Source organism: Python bivittatus, unplaced genomic scaffold (assembly GCF_059951505.1).
Source record: "Python bivittatus isolate LINGU-HERP-01145 unplaced genomic scaffold, Pbiv_v1 ctg000530_np1212, whole genome shotgun sequence".
Lineage (NCBI taxonomy): Eukaryota > Metazoa > Chordata > Lepidosauria > Squamata > Pythonidae > Python > Python bivittatus.
The window spans coordinates 1,739,453-1,757,638 of record NW_028277085.1 but is presented as its reverse complement, the minus strand read 5'-3'; the positions used below and the strand labels follow the sequence as shown (position 1 = coordinate 1,757,638).

The 18,186-nt window shown below is 46.4% G+C and overlaps 1 protein-coding gene across 1 annotated transcript; it reads left to right on the top strand.

Annotated features, from left to right (window-relative positions):
* Positions 1–13,899: 13,899 nt before the first annotated feature.
* Positions 13,900–17,146, top strand: GCNT3 (glucosaminyl (N-acetyl) transferase 3, mucin type). The gene has a single exon (XM_007431555.4). The coding sequence runs from the start codon at positions 14,102–14,104 to the stop codon at positions 15,416–15,418; it is 1,317 nt and encodes a 438-aa protein (XP_007431617.1). The 5' UTR covers positions 13,900–14,101; the 3' UTR covers positions 15,419–17,146.
* Positions 17,147–18,186: the final 1,040 nt, after the last annotated feature.

Genomic DNA, 18,186 nt, shown 5'->3' with positions numbered 1-18,186 from the left:
GCCTCCTCTGTGCTAAGGAAGGAATAGCCGGAAGGCGCCAGTTAGAGAGGATGGGGGACAACTCCCCCCAAAATTAGTAGACCAGATATGACTTTCTTTGGGATAATCTAATCTCTCTCTAACCATAAGCAGATTTGTGTGCAGAAGCAAACAAATGAAAAAATATTTTAAGAACGGGTGCGGCCATGTGACAAGTATTGCTAATATTTTTGCCCTTTTCATAGGGTATTAAACCGTAGACCCCACACGGCTCTTGAATAACAAATAGGGCCAGAACAGGCTCCCATTTCTCTTGCCCGGGTATCTTTTTTCTGCAAGTGGAAATACGGTCCCCCAGGCTTGCTCCCAGGAGTCAAGGTGAGAGTCACAGCAGTCAACAGTTTCAAAACGCCTTGCATCCACCGTGATGGTATTGTGTCCCCAATATTCTGAAAGCCAGCGTTTTCTGGCTGCAACTGTTTAGTTATTCTCACAGTGTTTTAAGGCAATTTAAAGTCAGCTCGTTTTCAGTGTTATCCGCACTTTTAAAGGAAAGCTGCATCCCGCTTCTTGTTCCTTGAGGACTTCTCAAAGAGAAAAAGCCGGTCAAATGTTTCCCCAAATTACACCAAGCTCTTTAATCGCCAGTGACGGGGTTATTCCAGAGGGCCTGTTTGTTGTTGTTTAGTCATTAAGTCGTGTCCGACTCTTCGTGACCCCATGAACCATATTGCGCCAGGCCTTCCTGTCCTTCACTGCCTCCCTGAGTTTGCTCAGTTTCATGCTCATGCTCATTGCTTCAGTGATGCTTATTGGTAACCTTAGATATTTAGTAGCTGTGGTTAGGTATGTATTTGGTGAAATAGGTATTTCTGGCAGATAGTTTGATGTGAGAAGTGGGGGGGGAAACGTCCCTCTGGGAGCAAAATCGTCTACCTTAGAGCAGCAACACATCTACCTGAGCACATGGCCTCTGATGAACCTGGTGATTATGTACCATCAAGTCAGCAACAACTCTTAGTGACCACCTAGATAACCACCTAGTGACCTAGTGACCACCTAGGATCTGTCCAACCACCACCACCACTATAACTGAGTCCATCCCCCTTGCTGGTGGTCATCCTCTTCTCTTTCCTTCCACCTTTCCCAGCATCAGAGCCTTCTCCAGAGAACTGGTCTTCACATAATGCATCCGAAGTAGATAATTTGAGCCTGGACATTTGTGCCTCGCGTGACAACTCTGGGTTGATCTGTTCAATGATCCATCAGTTTGTTTTCTTGGCTGTCTACGATATTCTCAGGAGTCTTCTCCGATACCAAAGCTCAAAAGTGTCAATCCTCTTCTATCCTGCCTCTTCAAAGTCCAGATGAACCCGAGTGGAGTCCACCAAAGCTTATATCATAGAAGATTTTTGAATGCTCTACCTCCTACTCCTTTTTTTTTTTTTAGAGGCAATATGACAGATAGTTTGCCAACTGACTTCTAATTTTACTCTAAACTTTACTCTTAAATTTTGCAGAAAAGCTGATAGCAGCCTTCTTCTGGGTTCCAGCACCATGAACAGCTCCAGCAACGGGCCACTCAGCTTGCCCAACTGTTGCTGGATGACTGAATAGTCCCAAACTGGAAATAAGTAGCAGAACTGGGGAAGGCGGTCACTATTCAGTGCAGAGTTGAGAAGCTGCACTGGACAAGCTGGGGCCGGTCAACTGTAATCATGTGTCCGTGACTCAGCTGATCCTCAACATTTGGCTGGCTTATTGTTCAGTGGGGACATTCAGTGGCTCCAAGCCTGACAGGGGATGCCTTCAGTGAGGTAGGATCTGCAGGCCCAGTTCAGAAAAAGAGGTGATTTGACTCTAAAGAGATGCTGGCTAGAGGACATGGCATTTTCTTGAAGGTCCTATAATAAATATCAGGGGATAGATGGAGTTGCAAAGTCAGCTGTTTCCGGCCCTGATCAGATGAGCAAGGAGAGAAGTCCCTTACTTACCAAGGCGTCAGGTTGCTCTTCCTCTGAAAAAAAGGCCCAGAAAATGATCAAACCCCCATTTTTTTCTCTCAGCTCCCCAAAGGGACTGATCCAAGCTCAAGCCCAACATTTGGAAATTAAAATTTCCATTTTCCATTAGAAAAGACAGTGAAACAAATTCTCCAGGAAACAGCCAATGGCTATTCACAGGCTCAACTCTTACCATCCTGAAGTTTTGATGGAGGAAAAAAATTATACCCCCCCAAAAAATCAGTATCCTTTTTGGTGCAAAAAAGGGCAGGCTGAGAAGAGACTTGCCCTGGTCTACTGAAGAGATGAGAATGAAAACATGCAAGTCAATAAAGAGAATGGGCATTATCTTGGTAATATTTTCTCTTTCCTAAATAAAAAGGGGAGGGGGTGTCTCTAAAACATGATTTTTCTAGGATGCTCAACGGAATCACCAGTGAAATGGTAACAAGAGATTCTGGTAACATCTTAGATTAATGAATGTATTGTGATGTAAACGTTATTATGATGGGTTTGCTACTTCCACTGTATTAATGCCCTCTACACCTTTACCTGGGAATAAGTTTCAAGACTTAAGTAAATATTTATAGGCTATGGTTGCAGATCTCAAAATACATTCAATAACAAGAAAAGAAGCCACCTAATGCTAAAGAAATAAGTTCTGTATAGCAACCTTGATGCCTCTAAACTGGGTTAGCTTGAATCTTTTAATCATGTCAATATGCATTCCGTTTAACCATTTCCTAAAATTAAAAGTCTTATCCATTCTGAGGCATCTCCCTTCTGCAACAGCTAAAGCTTTCCAATATATATATATATTTAAATTAAATGCCAGATGGAACTGTTATCAGCACTCTGCTAAAATACAGGCATTGCAAGTTATTCCGTTAATGACATCTCAAGAGGGAATGCTAGTTCCTGTGTTATGTCATTGCCAAGTATGGGCAAATGCAGAAACCAGCAGCCGTAACTCAACACCAAGCATTTGACTCTTTTGATGCCTCTCCCAGACCCAAGTATTCCATGCAATGCTTCTGGAGCAGAGTTGGACAATATTTCTGGACTCATAAGCACGTACCAGGAATATTTTGTTATTAAGGACCGGTGGAGATCTTTAAAATTGAGATGTGAAAAAGCATGCTGATCAGTTTCCATGTGAACTGGTCTGCATCAGTTTATATGGCTTCAGGATGCATGACAGATCTTGGCAGGACCACACCGATTACAATAAATTGTCGTCTTCTGTGTATGGTACAGACCTCGTAAGAGCTTGTACTCAAGAGTATGCTTGCTGTGTTTACATAATACGCCAACTCACTTGGGGACTTTGTATTACCTGTCACAGGGGGAGAGTTTCTGTGTTATTAGGTTTATTAAATGTTGCAAATGTACTTATCATTTATTTATGACTTGATATACACACTTACTTAGGATCCCAAGTTTCAGGAAGGTAGCAATGGAGCTAGCTAGTTTAATTTCCCCAAGTCATGGAAAAAAATCGTGAATGTGAAAGATTCATCCTGAACATCACTCTAGGAAAAGAAAGTGGTCCTTGTGAGCTCAGCAGTGAAAGATTTCAGGATGCGGTTGAAAGAAGTAAGTTGCTTTTACTGCAGAGGTGAAGGAAGCTCTTGTAAATGATGAGGATGAACTACTACAGAATCTAGACCAGGGTTTCTCAACCTCAGCAACTTTAAGAGGTGTGGACTTCAACTCCCAGAATTCCCCAGCCAGTCAGCCATTTTGAGTTTGGATCTTTCTCTCTTTAAAGCTTCCATTGCTGGTTCCTGTCCTACCTTCAGGCACCCTGGAGAATAAGTCCACATCACCTTCCCAAGGACAGCCTTTCAAGGATTGGAAAACTGCTAGGGTTTAGCAAGGTTTAACTGTATCTCCTTGCTAAAGGCAAGGCTATTGCACCACACGGCAAGCAGAACTAACCGCATGGAGCTGCAATCTCCAGCAAGATGGCATCTTGAGGGCGCTCAGACAGTGGTACTGCTCTCAAAACAGGCAGCTGCATTCATCAAACCATAGAATCTTAGCCTTGGAAGGGATCATCCAGACCAGCGTTTCCCAACCTTGGCAACTTTAAGACGAGTGGACTTCAACTCCCAGAATTCCCCAGCCAGCATGGCTGGCTGGGGAATTCTGGGAGTTGAAGTCCACTCGTCTTAAAGTTGCTAAGATTGAGACACGCTGGTCTAGACCAACTTGCCCAGCAGGAATCCTCAGACCATCCCAGACAAACGGCTGCCCAACTTTTGCTTGGAAACCTCCCATGATGGAGCCCCCACAACTCCAAGCAGCAGGCTGTTTCAGTTTAATAGGTCTTGCAGTCAGGACATTTCTCCTTATTTCAAGTTTGGATCTCTCTCTAAAGCTTCCACTGCTGGCTCTTGTCCTACCCTTGGGCACCCTGGAGAATACGTCCACACCACCTTCCCAAGGACAGCCTTTCAAGGATTGGAAAACTGCTATCGTGTCTCTTCGCCTTCTCTTCTTTGGGCTAAACGTACCCAGATCCTTTAATCGTTCTTCATAGGATGTAGTCACCAAGCCCCTCACCATCTCTGTTGCTCTTCTCCGCACTCTTCAGCTCCTCAGCATCCTTCCTGTATGGAGTGACCAACACTGGACCGAGTACTCCAGGTGCAATCGGACCAGTTCTGTGTAGAGAAGAACATTACGCCTCTGTTGATGCAGCCCAAGATTGCCTTGGCACCTTGAGCTGTTGCCGGCTCTGACTTAGTCTGGGGTCTACCCAGATGCCCAGATCCTTCTCACACGTACCACTGCTGAGCCACGTCCCACCTATCTTGTAGCTTTGCATCTGGTTTTTCCTACTTAATGAACCTTACTTTTCTGCGGAACTGTGTTTTGTTGACAGGGAGCTCTGTTCAAGTTGGCAAGACCCCTTTGAACCTTGAGTCTCTCTTCTGAAGTGTTAGCCATCCCCCTCCCCTTTGTGTTGTCGGCATAGTTGCTAAGCATCTCTTTTATTCTCTCCTCTCATCCATGTTTTTTCTAAAAACGTTGACGTGCATTGGGGCCAGGTCAAAACCCTGGGCTACCCTGCTGTATGGATTTTTTTAGTCAATCAAATCCTATTTTAACTTTCCTCCCTGGCCAAGGGCTTTTCCTGGATTCTTAGACATTTTCTTTAACTTTGAAATGCAAGATGGCAACTCTAAACTATTGTTTCCATGGATTTATGAAAATGGGCATATAGAAACTGTCTCCAGTGAGTTACGCAGCAAACCTGCATCTTTTAACTGGAGAAAAAAAAAATCATTTTCATCTAGTCTTCCACAAGCCAACTTTCCTGATATCTCCAGTGGGGGCGGCTAAAAATAACAACCTTTTTCTTACCCAAAAAAGTGCTAAGGCTGACTGTTAAACTCCACAGTGCTTCCTGTCATGTTGATGATTCACCTCATCTTTTCGTTTCATTTTAATCTCTTTTTCTTGGAACCAACCCCCCGATGTTTTATCATTTCTTCAGCAACGTCCTTTTCTTAGACAATCAGGGCTGCAGAGTGAGAATGTGTCACTGGGTTCCTCCTGCTGCATTTCAGAAATTTTGACATTAGAAGTTACATTTCAGGGTTTCACTGAGGATTAAAGTGGGGAAACAGTCTTCTAGCCAACTGCAAGCAAATTCTGCTCTGTGGGAAAAAAAGAAAAGGAAACCAAGATCTTGAACGAAAAACAAAGCCATCCTGCTGACAGTTCCAGAATTTGTCTAGATCAGTCCCTAAGGACCTCTCACTTCAACCCTACCCAGATGCCTCCTGGATTAAATGATTACCAAATGTGTGAACGCCTCAGAGAAGAATTCTTATACTCTGTGCAGTGAAAGTGTACTTGCTTTAGGAGGCTTTTGAAGCACAAGTGAGTGTGCAATTAATTCTGATTGTAATGGCAACCAGGTATGAGATTCTACTTCTAGGGTAGGCGACTATGTGAAGATGCTCAATTCACATGCAGTTATCTACCTGTATGGGCATCGCCTTAAGGTGGTTTCACACCAGAAAGCTGCTTAAATGAAAGTCATGGATTTGGCGTTCCAGGGCAAGTCAACAAAACTTGGAGGAGCTCATGGACAGAGATTTTGCTCTTTTCTGCATGGCATAGCTTTTAATTCTGGCCGTTATGGAGAACAGAAAGCAGGAGTTTTGAGCTGGCTATCCCACTAAACAAATCATAAGCACGGGTTTGTTTAGCTGCTGCATCTGTCAAGCTGGGCAGCATGAACTTGCTCAAGGGAGAATCCTGAAGATTGCGATGCATGACCGATGGGGATGGCCAACCACACGCAAGCTTTCAACGACATGCCTTATCTCAAGCCAAGAGCTAAAAAAGAACTTGAGTTTTCTAAAGGTTTACTGCGATCTTGCCAGCTGGACAGCAAGGAGAGAGCCAGTTCTGAACACATCCATCTGGGCCAGCCTGAAAGGAAGCTGATCACAGAATCTCCTGTTTTGTTAGTTGAGAAGAAAGCTGTGATCGCTGTTGCAGGAGAGGAATTTTAGCTCCCTCTGCACATTCCTGCAACAAATGAAAGCATCATTGCTGCTGGAATTGCCATTATCAATCACAGCTGGAGAAGGAACAAAAGTTAGGATGCTCCCTGTACCTGGCTGGAACAGTGACAACAGCTCATTTTGAAGGCTCATCTTGCTTTAACAATGACCAGGGTAGCCTTAATTCCTCTCAGGGAGACACTGAACACATGGCGCCTTACTGTGAATCAAGGCATTATCCCCCTCTCATAAAATAGCTATACCAAAACACTTAGCAGCCATTGTTTATACTTCTATATTCAGATATATTCTCCATAGAGTATCTGCGGTGGAAAGTTACCTTCTCTGATCATTACAAGAACAAAGAGAAAAGAAAAATCTCCTTCCCCAAGAAAAATATTGCTCTGCCCCGGTATCATCTCACCTATTTGCCTACCTCTGGCTGCAATGCTAAATTGGCGCTCAGACCACCAGATGGTGCAATTCCATAAAATACATTTCAGGTAGATTTGCAAACAGCAGCTCGCCCAAATAATGCCATCCTGCCTGGCTGCAGAGCACTCTGAGCACATCTCCAAGTCAATAGTTCAGGACCAGCTTAGCATGCAAGTGTCCTGGGAGGGAGAAGGAAGGGAGGGAGGGAGGAAGGAAGGAAGGAGAATAATTCCATGGATGCTCAACCACCTGACAACTTGGTTCAGATTGATGACCTATCTGATTGGGAGGGAGGAAGGTAGGTTAGCTGGTGGTTAGCATAGACAATATCAAACTAAGTGGAGCAAAGTTTAAAGCCATTCATAGCCATGCAAACCAGCAGTATTTCTAGCCTCGTACTGTAAGCAGCTATGAAGTAGAAATGGGGTATGTGCTGATTAATTTGCCAAACCAGCCTGTAACTTTTGGAGAAAGTAAGTTGGAATGGAAGCATTGGGTGGGGAGGCAGCACAGGATTTTGTAACTTCTGCTGTTCCAACGCAATGGGAGGAAATCTCCCAGTACACCAATTATCCCATAGCTGACCCTACCCTTGGCATGTTGGGAGGCCTTTATACCACCAACGGCCCTTGACTGTGGTGCAATGTGCCTGTTGTTCTCCAGAATGATCACTTGTTTATCCATTGCTGCCCTTGCAATGAGTACTCAAGGCAGAGCACAGGAAGGTAATTCATCATGACGTATTTATGGATTGCCCTCAAAATGCCAAGCTTATGTTACCCAATGAGCTGCATGGGAGACCCACTAAGGACTTGAACCTGATTCTCCTCTGCCTGAATCCAGCATCTTAATGAATATCTCACATGGACTACCCTCTTCATTTTCTTTCTGATTTTAACTCATGCTGGCTGCAGGCACATTCCAGCCACAGCTTCTGAGTTTCCACCTCATGCTTCCTTCTGGAATCAAGTTGCAATGAGTAGCATCAAGAGATCTTTCTTATGGAGTACCCTACTAGTCATGCCATCGTGAAGCCACCGTATGTTGCACGTCATTCCAGACCTGTGTTCACTTTGGGGGTGGGTGGGGGGAGAGTGAATCCACGCTAAGAATCCAGGAAATGTGTTGCAGACACGGATCTCCTAGAACCAGGCACACCTTCTCTCTGTAAATTCCAAGACACACTAAGATTAATAGCCGTGTTTGCCTTTTAGAGCCTGACAATGAACAATGGGAAGCTATGTTTAGAAAGCCACTCAGGAGTACAAGAATCATGGCAGGTTTGATAAGTGGCAAACCAAAACTGCCTTCAAAATGACAGCACCGGACACGTGTCCTCAAGAGTCTCAGGGTTTTTACAGATTGTTTCTTGGTAGAACTCAAGAAGGAAAGGGGCTCTTTCTGGATTCGCATTTCTCTGCCCCTTGCTTTACTGATTTTGTTTTGATGGTTCATACTGCCACGAGCATGCAGTATAAACCATCAAAACAAAATCATGCAACTCTTGGTGGGGTGCCCATCTTGGGTTACCCTTTCAGTCATCTGCTCAACCTGGCAGTGGGTGGCTAGATTTGGATGGTGCCCTCTGAACTGTGCATCGTGTCTTGGAGTGGGGCTGGGTGGAGTCAGCGGGGACAGCTGCTCACCCACACAGAAACTCCCTTAGACCTGGATTCATCCTTATAATCACCATCATCATCACCTCTCTTCAAAAGTACAGCGAGCAGACAGAGGGGCGTTCAGTCAGCTCTGTAAGGGACCAGGTTCCTAGGCCAGCCAACATGGAGATCTCATAACGCCTGCGATATGCCCCCCACCGTTTCTCAGTCCTTCCCATCTGCAGGGCAAAACATCATGTCACCCTCTCGTTCTTTCTCAGCTCTTCTACCTTTAAGGATTTCATGCCCCTCCCATCTCCAAGCTATGAACTTGAGTCAGGGCCTAGATCCTTTGCTCTATTTCTGCTGAGCCTACTTTGTGTAAATACGTTTAAAAAGCAAACAATAAAAGTCTAAAGCCACAAAAATTCAGTGCCAAAAGGAAAACCTGCTGTCCAGATGCTTAGCAGGCCTGTAAATGCAGAGAGCGCAGATAAGGTGGAAAATGTGTCTTCCTCCAACTTTCTGTTTCCGCTGCAATGGCTGGCCAATGGCTTCCAAGAAGATCCTCCACAATTTTAAATCCATAATCTGCAACTTTGTGTAAATACGTTTACACAGAAACGTCAGAACAGGGGCGTTCCTTTCCCAATAAGAACACATCAGGTGAATCAGGCCCTCTTGTTTCTTAGAAAAGCTCATAAGCAGGAACCTACTGTTTGTACTTTGCCCAGTACCTGGTCCTGGGCAGCATCTTTTCCCCAGAGGTGCCTGCAGTCAAGACCAACGATGCAGGAGAGGCATCTCTTCCAGGAACTTCATACAACCTGGTTCAATAACCTTGTCCACATAGGTTATCTCAGTGTCAACAATGAGTCCTGTAACGCCATTAATGAATCATAGCTTGTATGGTTACTGTCACAAAGTTTATGGCTGGAATTTCACTATAAACACATTATGGCCCTGTTAAAACAGAACACCTTCCTGTAAACGCTCACCAGAATGCAGTCTGTGCACATAGCTTTAGCAGACCAGGACCCACCCAGGTACCCCCTCTAGAGATTCCTGGAGCAAAACTTTAGATCAGGATCTGAAACTTCCTTGCCTAGACTAACATGCAACGGGAACAGAACATCTGGATGGAGCAGCTGAAAGCCCTTTCGGTGAAGAACTGGGAAATCATTCCAAGCAACTCCAGAATTAGGTTAATAATGATCGTTTTCAGAACTTCAGAAGCAGGGCTGGACTTCTGCAGAAGTGAATGGCAGTTAACTCTCATGAGTATAGTTCACTCAGATACACAAGATTAACCTAAAGCTTTTGCTGTTTGAGGCAAAGGTTGTGTGGGCTGGTTGCCCCTTTAGATCAGACTGGCAACTGAGGTGGACTTTATTGATTCAATAAATTGATATGGCCATCAGAACTGGTCTTCTGCCCCAATGCCCATTCATGTTTGTGGCTGTAACCCTTTGCAACACAGGGACCAAATATTGGGGGGATCTGCCATTAGAAGATGTGGCTGCTAGGCATCAGTCGCCTGTTAGAGCAGCTTAAAAAAATCACAATTCTTTTACATTCCCATTTGTTGCCATCTACAGTATCTTCCATGCCATCCTCTCATCACCCTCAACAACCTGTATTGAGCTGAATAGATCTTCCTTTGCCTTTCTTCTGTCTGTGAATCAACCTTTTTAGCTTGTCCTCATTGTGAAGCAATACACTTATTTTGACAGTAAGAAAACACTGGAACAGTATGAGTTTGACTGATTATCAGCCATCAGGTAGATGTTGACCCTTAGCCAGCAACCAGATACCGCAGATAGTTTTCTCCGGTGGGGTATGAGTTTAACAGCCTGCTTAAAAACTGGAATTTCTTATGAGAACGGATCACATGGCAAGGACAGAGGATCCTGCTGGGCTCCAAGACAGGCCCCAGCTAAAAGGGCTGTGGGGCAGATCACATGAGACTGTTGCCTCTATTCTCCAACACCCCATTGCTTCTCCTGCCCCACTCCTTACAATCTACTGCTTGGAGGCAATGCCTCTTTTTGCTGGCCCTGCTTTTTCAGAAACAGTGGGGTATCCAACAGCAAAATCCTGGAGTAGATAGATCTTTAGCCCCATTCAGCTAAGACGTGATCCTTCATCTTCCATCTAAGCCAGTGTTTCTCAACCTTGGCAACTTTAAGATGTGTGGACTTCAGCTTCCAGAATGCCCCAGCCAGCAAGAGCAATCCACTGATCTAAAGTCATGTGGAAAGTTCAGAAGAACCTATCATATTCTGGGTAAACCTATTTGCCTCTTTAGCTAAGAAGATGTTTCCTTATCTCCTTCTCCCCAACCCTGTTTCATTGGAGTTGCAAGGGTATGAATCTGGGCCCTGAAAACTCTAGCTTTTCCCAAGGAGTGGTAGGCCAGCCCCATTGTCCAAAGGCTAATGAAGTGGGGAACCTCTTGACTGAGATCTTACTTTATTTGGGTCAATGCAAAGAAGGCTACCTCTCAATTTCCTAGCCCTACATGCTGTGATTCCTCACCTGAACCAGTCTGACTTGCATTTGGTTTTATTTTTTTAATCCCCCCCCCCCCAATTTGGCTGCAAGAGAAACCACGAATACCACATCTGACTAGAACATGGAGGGGTCCAAAGACAGAGTTGGTTCAGGTTGGCCAAGCTTCCTTGGTCTGTATCCGTTGGGCCATTTATGAAAAGTCATTAAGTTCACCGTACTTTGTTGGTGATTTTCCGCTCAGGAAGGTTTTTCATAAATCCATCAAGATACATTTCTTGGGGGCAGCCCCGCTCGGCGTAAATTGGATGGTGGATTTCTGTCTTGGCTGCAGCAGACTATTTCAAAATAGGTAATGCCCGTTCAACACCACAGATTAGAATCAGAGAGCAATTGCTAGTAATTTATTAATAGGAAAGAACAGGCTGCCTCATTAAAGCATCATCTGTCTGGAATTTCATGTGCAATTTAGCTGTTGGGGCAGAGGCCATCTCTGGCCCTGCCAACTCTCGTGGTCACACCCTGGTTCTGTCCTGCCTGGATTCATTCTGGGACGGAGAACAGGAGCAGTGGAAAGGGGTAACTTTGGGAGATTGTCCACCCTCCGCCACCCAGCAGACGTTGCAGCACCAGAGTCTCTAGAAAACCTGGAAAATCAGCTGCAGCCAACTGTGGTCTGCGGACCACAGTGAAGAAGCTGCTGTTGTATTTAGTGGGGCTAAGGGGTTTGATACACAATATTTCACTGAAGGACTTTCAAAACGGGATTAGGCATCATTTTCCAGATGCCCCCTCTGAAGGCCAAACTGCAGAATTCCCCCTAGGCAAACTTACTTGCGGATCAATTAATCGTGTTGTTCTCTACTTGCCTGCCCTACTCAGGGGAATCTGGCAAGATTTACTCCCAGGTAAGCAGGTTTGTAGTTGCACCCACAGTTGAGTTTCTTTCCCAACGTCATCCAGTTCCTGGCTTGTCCATTCTTGAAACGTTTGGTATCACGGCCAGAAATCCCAAACTAGCTGGCAATGCATCAAAATTAAAATAACGCTGCCGGACTTCATGATCCAACACTTCCTGGGGCAGCAGGTTGGGTGGATAGACTACTCTAGAGTAAACCTTTCTTGAGCTCTTGCACTTTGTCCTTTATTCCACAGGCATGGGAAAAGGGAATGCCCTTCCTTCTTTCGTTTCTTAAACCAGTCGGTATCTCATTCAGAACAGAAATGAACTGCCCTTTAAATCTGTTCCCAGCTCTGTTGGGACTGCATTTCCCAGAATCCCCTTTAGACACGCAGGCTGGGAATTCTGGGAGGTGAAGCCTCACGTATCAGGAGGGTGTGAGTTGGGGAAGATTGATAGGAATTACGCTTTTTTCCCCCCATGAAATTCCTGCCAGATAAGCCAATTTGGTCGAATAGTTAAGGTGCAGGAGTTAGGAGTGGGGAGAGCTGAGTTCTAGTCCTGCCTTGGGCACAGAAGGCAGCTGGGTGACCTTGGGCCAGTCACCATCTCTCAGCCCTAGGAAGAAGATCATAGCCAAGACGTTGGAATTTTTCACAGAGTTGCTAGGAGCCAAAAACGAGCACAAAAGTTTGCATAAGGATTAAATCCTTGCAGCGGCCACGATCTCTCAGCCACATTTAGACAAGGGATTTCCCCGTGTTTTAATTGGTGGCCAATGCTTAACCAAGGGGTTTAGTTTAGCATCCTATGGATTGCAAAGAGAGGAGGAATCTGAGGCAGGGGAGAGAGGAAGGGGCTGCCTACAGCAAAGAGCCCAGTGGTGAAGGGCACCAGGTTGCTAAGCCAGTCAAAGCGAAGAAGTCATTTGCCCACCTCCCCGTTTTCTCAGCCAACAGCAACAAGACTTTGCATTACTGCTGGGGGCGGGGGGGCACAAGAAAAGACAAAATAAAGCATGCATGTGGTTTCAAGCTGTCCTGCTCAGTTCCCTGAGAGTCACTCCCTGGCCATAAGTATTTAGAGCAACGAAAGGGCAGGGCTGGCACCAAATGGGTGGAGGGCTCCTCTTCTGCTCTCCTCCTGCAGTTTGGGGCACATCAATCAGAGGCTAACCCCCCCCCCCATTGCAGCTGTTTACCTGCTCTTCCCCTCCATATTCATCCTGCCCCATTTCCTCTGCCCCCCCCGGAGCCTTTGCACCGCAGCACAGACAAGGAATCCTTGCCCCCGATCCAACCGAAGACCAGCCGCTTCTCCTTTCTGACCAACAACCAATAAGAGACCCCCAGAAAACCCACCACGTCTCCATGTAGGTTTTTCACAGCCCGGCTTTCCTCCCAGGATGCCAGTGAGGCTAAATTGGGTGCAAGAGCCAAAGGAACTTACGTGAGCTTGTGCTCGTGGAGGAAAGGCGGGGTCAAAATATAATTAGAAACGAAGTGGAAAGAGGGATGGCTCTTTTGACAATTTTCTGCCATAGGCTTTTCCTGACCCCGTTCCTGAGTGATAGGATGGAACAAACGGTTTCATCAAGCACTGGCCACAGGTTTTCCACCATATGGGAGCCCTCACACGGTGTAAAGACCTACAAACACACCCACCCACTCCATACAGCGCACGTCTTCTGAAGTGTTAAGCACGCCTCACACCTGGACACCCAAGCCACATCTCCCTTGGGAAGCTACCAGAACTTCAAGTCGCTTCTAAAAGGTCGCCAAACAAAGTAAGAAAGCTAAGGAGTTTGTCCTCAGCTTCCTGTTGGCTCACTGCTCTGATGCGAACGGCCCCACCTCTGGACTGAAGAGATCAGAGATCCTTCTGGCAAATGGGGAAGCAATCTCTCTCGCCCAGCCCCTCCCTGTGAGAACCTACCTGACAATTCATCACCGCTCTCAGGTTACACTTGCCAGCCCGCCATCAAGACAGGAGGAAGGACTTTCCGACAGAGCCCAGTGAATCACCTGCTACCTGCTTCTAAGGAGATGCTGATTCTAACCAGAGAGCTCTGAATCTTCCAGCGGAGTTTGGAGGCAGACATTCGGACTTCAGAAGGTGGGGAATCGGTTGCTCTCCAAAGCCTGGAAGATGCATTTTTGGGATAAAAGGTTCCTGTGTCAAATTCCAAACCTGCTGGCACTGGGGACCCTCATGTTGCTTGCCACAGCCATGCTGAAGTACAACCGTTGGGAGTGTAACCCCAGCTACCTGAAGAGGGACACCACAGACCCCAGAGGTCGGTTCTGCAAGGACAGGCTGTACCAGTCAGTGAGGCTCTCCCCCAAGGAGAACATCAGCTGCTCTGGGATCAGCCGAGGGGACATAAAGGCGATCCAGGGAGCTCTGTTGAGCAAGCTGCAATGGAAGAACAAGCGGGTGTCCTTAGATGAGAAGTACTACTTGAACCTAACCAAGGATTGTGAGACCTTCAAAGAAAGGAGAAAATTCATTGGGTTCCCCCTGAGTGAAGAGGAAGAAAACTTCCCTATTGCTTATTCCATGGTTATCCATGAGAAGATTGAGGTATTTGAAAGGTTACTGAGATCCATCTTTGCTCCTCAAAACGTATACTGTGTCCACGTGGACAGCAAATCTCCTGAACCTTTCCAAAAGGCCGTCCGGGCAATTGCCTCCTGCTTTGACAATGTTTTTCTGGCATCTAAGCAGGAGCGTGTGGTGTACGCCTCTTGGTCAAGGGTCCAAGCCGACTTGAACTGCATGGAAGACCTGCTTCAAAGCAAGGTGCGTTGGAGGTACCTCCTGAATACCTGTGGGACTGACTTCCCTATCAAGACCAATGCAGAGATTGTCCAAGCCCTAAAACTGCTGAATGGGAAAAACAACATGGAGTCCGAGAAGCCTTCTTCGTACAAAAAGAACCGCTGGAAATATCACTTCGAAGTGACTGATTCCGTCATTCAGACCCAGACCATAAAGAGCCCCCCTCCCCAAAGCTCTCCCATGTTCACTGGAAGTGCTTATATTGTGGTCACCAGGGAGTTTGTCCAGCACATCTTTAAAGACCCGACTGCAAGACAGTTGATAGAATGGTCCAAAGATACGTACAGTCCGGATGAGCATCTTTGGGCCACCTTGCATCGCATGCTAGGGGCTCCTGGCTCGGTCCCTTTTAATGACAAGTATGACCTCACTGACATGAACTCCATTGCGAGGCTGGTGAAGTGGTCCTACGTTGGCGGGGACCTCAGCAAGGGAGCCCCTTACTCATCCTGTTCTGGAATTTACCAGCGGGCCATCTGTATCTATGGATTTGGGGACCTCCACTGGCTACTCGCACAGCACCACCTGCTTGCCAACAAGTTCGACCCCAGCATTGATGATTACGCAATCCAGTGTTTGGAAGAGTATCTGCGCTACAAGGCGATCTACCGAGAGGCCCTCTGAGTGAGGGCCCCCGAGATTCCTCAAAAGGGGGCTCTGAGGGGTGCTCCCACACGAGGACAGACATGCCCACCCCACGTGGTGGGTCCATCGGACGTCCCGGGAGACCTTAGGTGTTCTGAAGCACCTTCCAGTCCTGGGCCCCAAGCTCTGGGACGTTGCAAACGATAATCTGCGGAGATTACTTTTTCCCTGGGGTAGAGGGTGGAAAGCGACTTACGCAACCCAGCTTATTCAGTTTCAGCAGAACGTACACTGTGAGCTAGATTTATGAGTCATTCTCCTGCCTTGCACTGCTTCCTTGCTGTGGGAAAAATGTGTGTCCTATGAACAGGTGACTGTATTTATCTGGACTCCCTCCTCATTTAAAAAAAAAAAAAAAAAGATATGGCGGGGAGGAGAAGCCAGCATTTTGCCAGCCACTATGATAATTGTGCGCTGAGCAGGTAAGAGTGGACTGTTCGGGAAGGCGAGCCTCATCTAGAGCCCACCTCTTCCCCCTCCTCCCCATCCCTTGGCAGCTTTCTGGGCATCAGGCTTGCATCCAGCTTATGGTGTCAGCAAATTGGCATGTCATTTCTCAACCCTGCAATGCAATATCCTTTCTCTCTCTTCTCATTTCCAAGTGGCATAAAGTCTCGAAAGAATAACTTGTTTTTCTTGAATACATGCATGCACGCACATACACTGCCTGTTTCCTGTGATAAGAGTCTGCACAAGCCAGAATGTTTTCTTTAGCATGTCCAGGTTGCACAGCTGTTGCTACCTTGTAATGCCAGTCTGTTCTTCCCAGGGTTGCCCATCCCCTTCCTCACCCCAAAAGTCCTTCTGGTCAAGCACGTGCTTAGGTTCTCATCTTCTCCACTGGCTAGAGTCTAGCTTTTAAACCAGCTTCCCCAACCAGACTGCCCGAACACACCTCAGGAAGGGAGGGTGGGTTTGAAACCTAGCTGGCATCAGCCATCCACACACTGATAGAAACATCTCCAAGTCTGGAGACCTCTTGAGTTGCTGAAAAACCTAGAAAAAAGTTAGTTTCTCATCTCAAAATCACAAAATGCTTACTGCGTTTACTGTCTAAATTACTTACTGTCTAAATTACTGAAGGATAAATTTAAAAAGTCTTGCAGACCTTTAAAATTCCAGCTCTGGAGAATACAATAATGCTCCTATCTGACAGGAGGAAAAAAAGATGGATGAAAAAAGATGGAAAAAAGGACGAGTGAAAAACACTCGCTCTTTGAACTGTTGCACCTCAAGATTGCCCTCTTTCACCTTTGCCCTTCCAACACGCAACACTTCCAGCAATAAGCTTTCTCATCGCTGCATAGCTGTGGAGAGATCGGTAGAATTCCCGCATCCATAAATGGTGGGGAGAAGCACCATCTGGCACGTTTTACCTCCAGAGGCTTTGGAGATAACATGTAGGGGATGATGGGGGGTGTAGTCCAATACATCTGGTGGACACCGTGCTAGGATGATATAGGATCATTTGTTGATTTCTGCTCTTCATCTCTGTATATATCTCAGTGGTTTTATGTACACTATAAATGATGAAATGACTGCGCTCAAATATATTTTACGACTGCCAACGAGGCCCCATGTATGTAAATCTAGGGGTTAATGTCACACTGTTTCCAGTGTTTTATTTATGGATGTGCAAATGTCTGCATGTATATATGAAAAAAGCCCATGTGGTGAAAAATGGAGAATCAAATAAAGCACATTTTCCTCTTTGTGGAAGCTTTGAGTGTCACCATAAATCTAGGAGGAGAACTTAGGATCATCCAGAGCAACCTGTGGGCTCTTTTGCCTTGGGGGCGGTTGTCTTGATCTGGAATATAAAATCTGAATTGAACCAAGCAAAGGAGAGAAGTTGAGAAGCTGAGTTGCTTTCCCCCCACCCCCTGAGCTGTCCAAAAACTAAAATGCCTGCCCCCCCTCCTGTCCCAGTTTCTTTCTTCCCAGTCACCAACAGCCCCTTGACTTCCCTCCAAGAGAACAGTGGCAAAGCCCAACACATTTCACACGCTTTGAAGCTGTCCTCAGATGGTGTCAGACAGGGGTGTCCAGAAGGTGTGGTCAAAAAAAGGCAGGATCGTGGTTACTCCAGGGCAACTGAAGCACATAAAGAAACCAGGTGGAGCGTCAACTGCACTGTTGTGGCCACCACCTTGAATATTTTGACCACACCCTGCGCATATCCCTAGTGCCAGAGCTCTAGGGGAAGGACTACCTTAACACCAGCCACGTTCTGGATGACTGAAGCTGAGATGCGGGGATGAGATGAAGGCCACGCCGCAGAGGCCCAGCAGAGAAAAAGGTTGCCTGTGGTGCCACCATTGGGGGCGAATGGGGACAAGCCCTGAGGCCGTGCTTGCACGACATCCTTACTCATGGTTTAGCTTAACTCAACTAGCCCCATTTTCTGAGCCATAAATTCTACACCTTGGCTGAGTTGGCTAGGGTGGTTGGCTACCTCGGCCGTAATAAGCATCGTGAAGAATCACGCCGTTGCCTCGGAAAGGCAGGGCAGAGGGGGATGTGAGTCCTTCGCTTCTCAGGGCCACCTGTAAAAGCAGGCTGGGCCTGAGAAGAAGCACATCTCGAGATGGCCACTGTTTCAAACTTCCTTCCGGGAAAGCATCGGAGCTCTGGAGTGGGACCAGACCCCAAACAAGCAACTTCTCCAGGGCTTCCCACACTTTTCGGCTCTGTTTCACTCTTTCCTTCTGTAAACTCAGCTTCCTATGCTCTGAGATTACTATCCT

Bases quoted from the DNA above. Each gene is read 5' to 3' on its own strand.
- GCNT3 (XM_007431555.4), top strand. From the start codon at position 14,102: ATGCATTTTTGGGATAAAAGGTTCCTGTGTCAAATTCCAAACCTGCTG.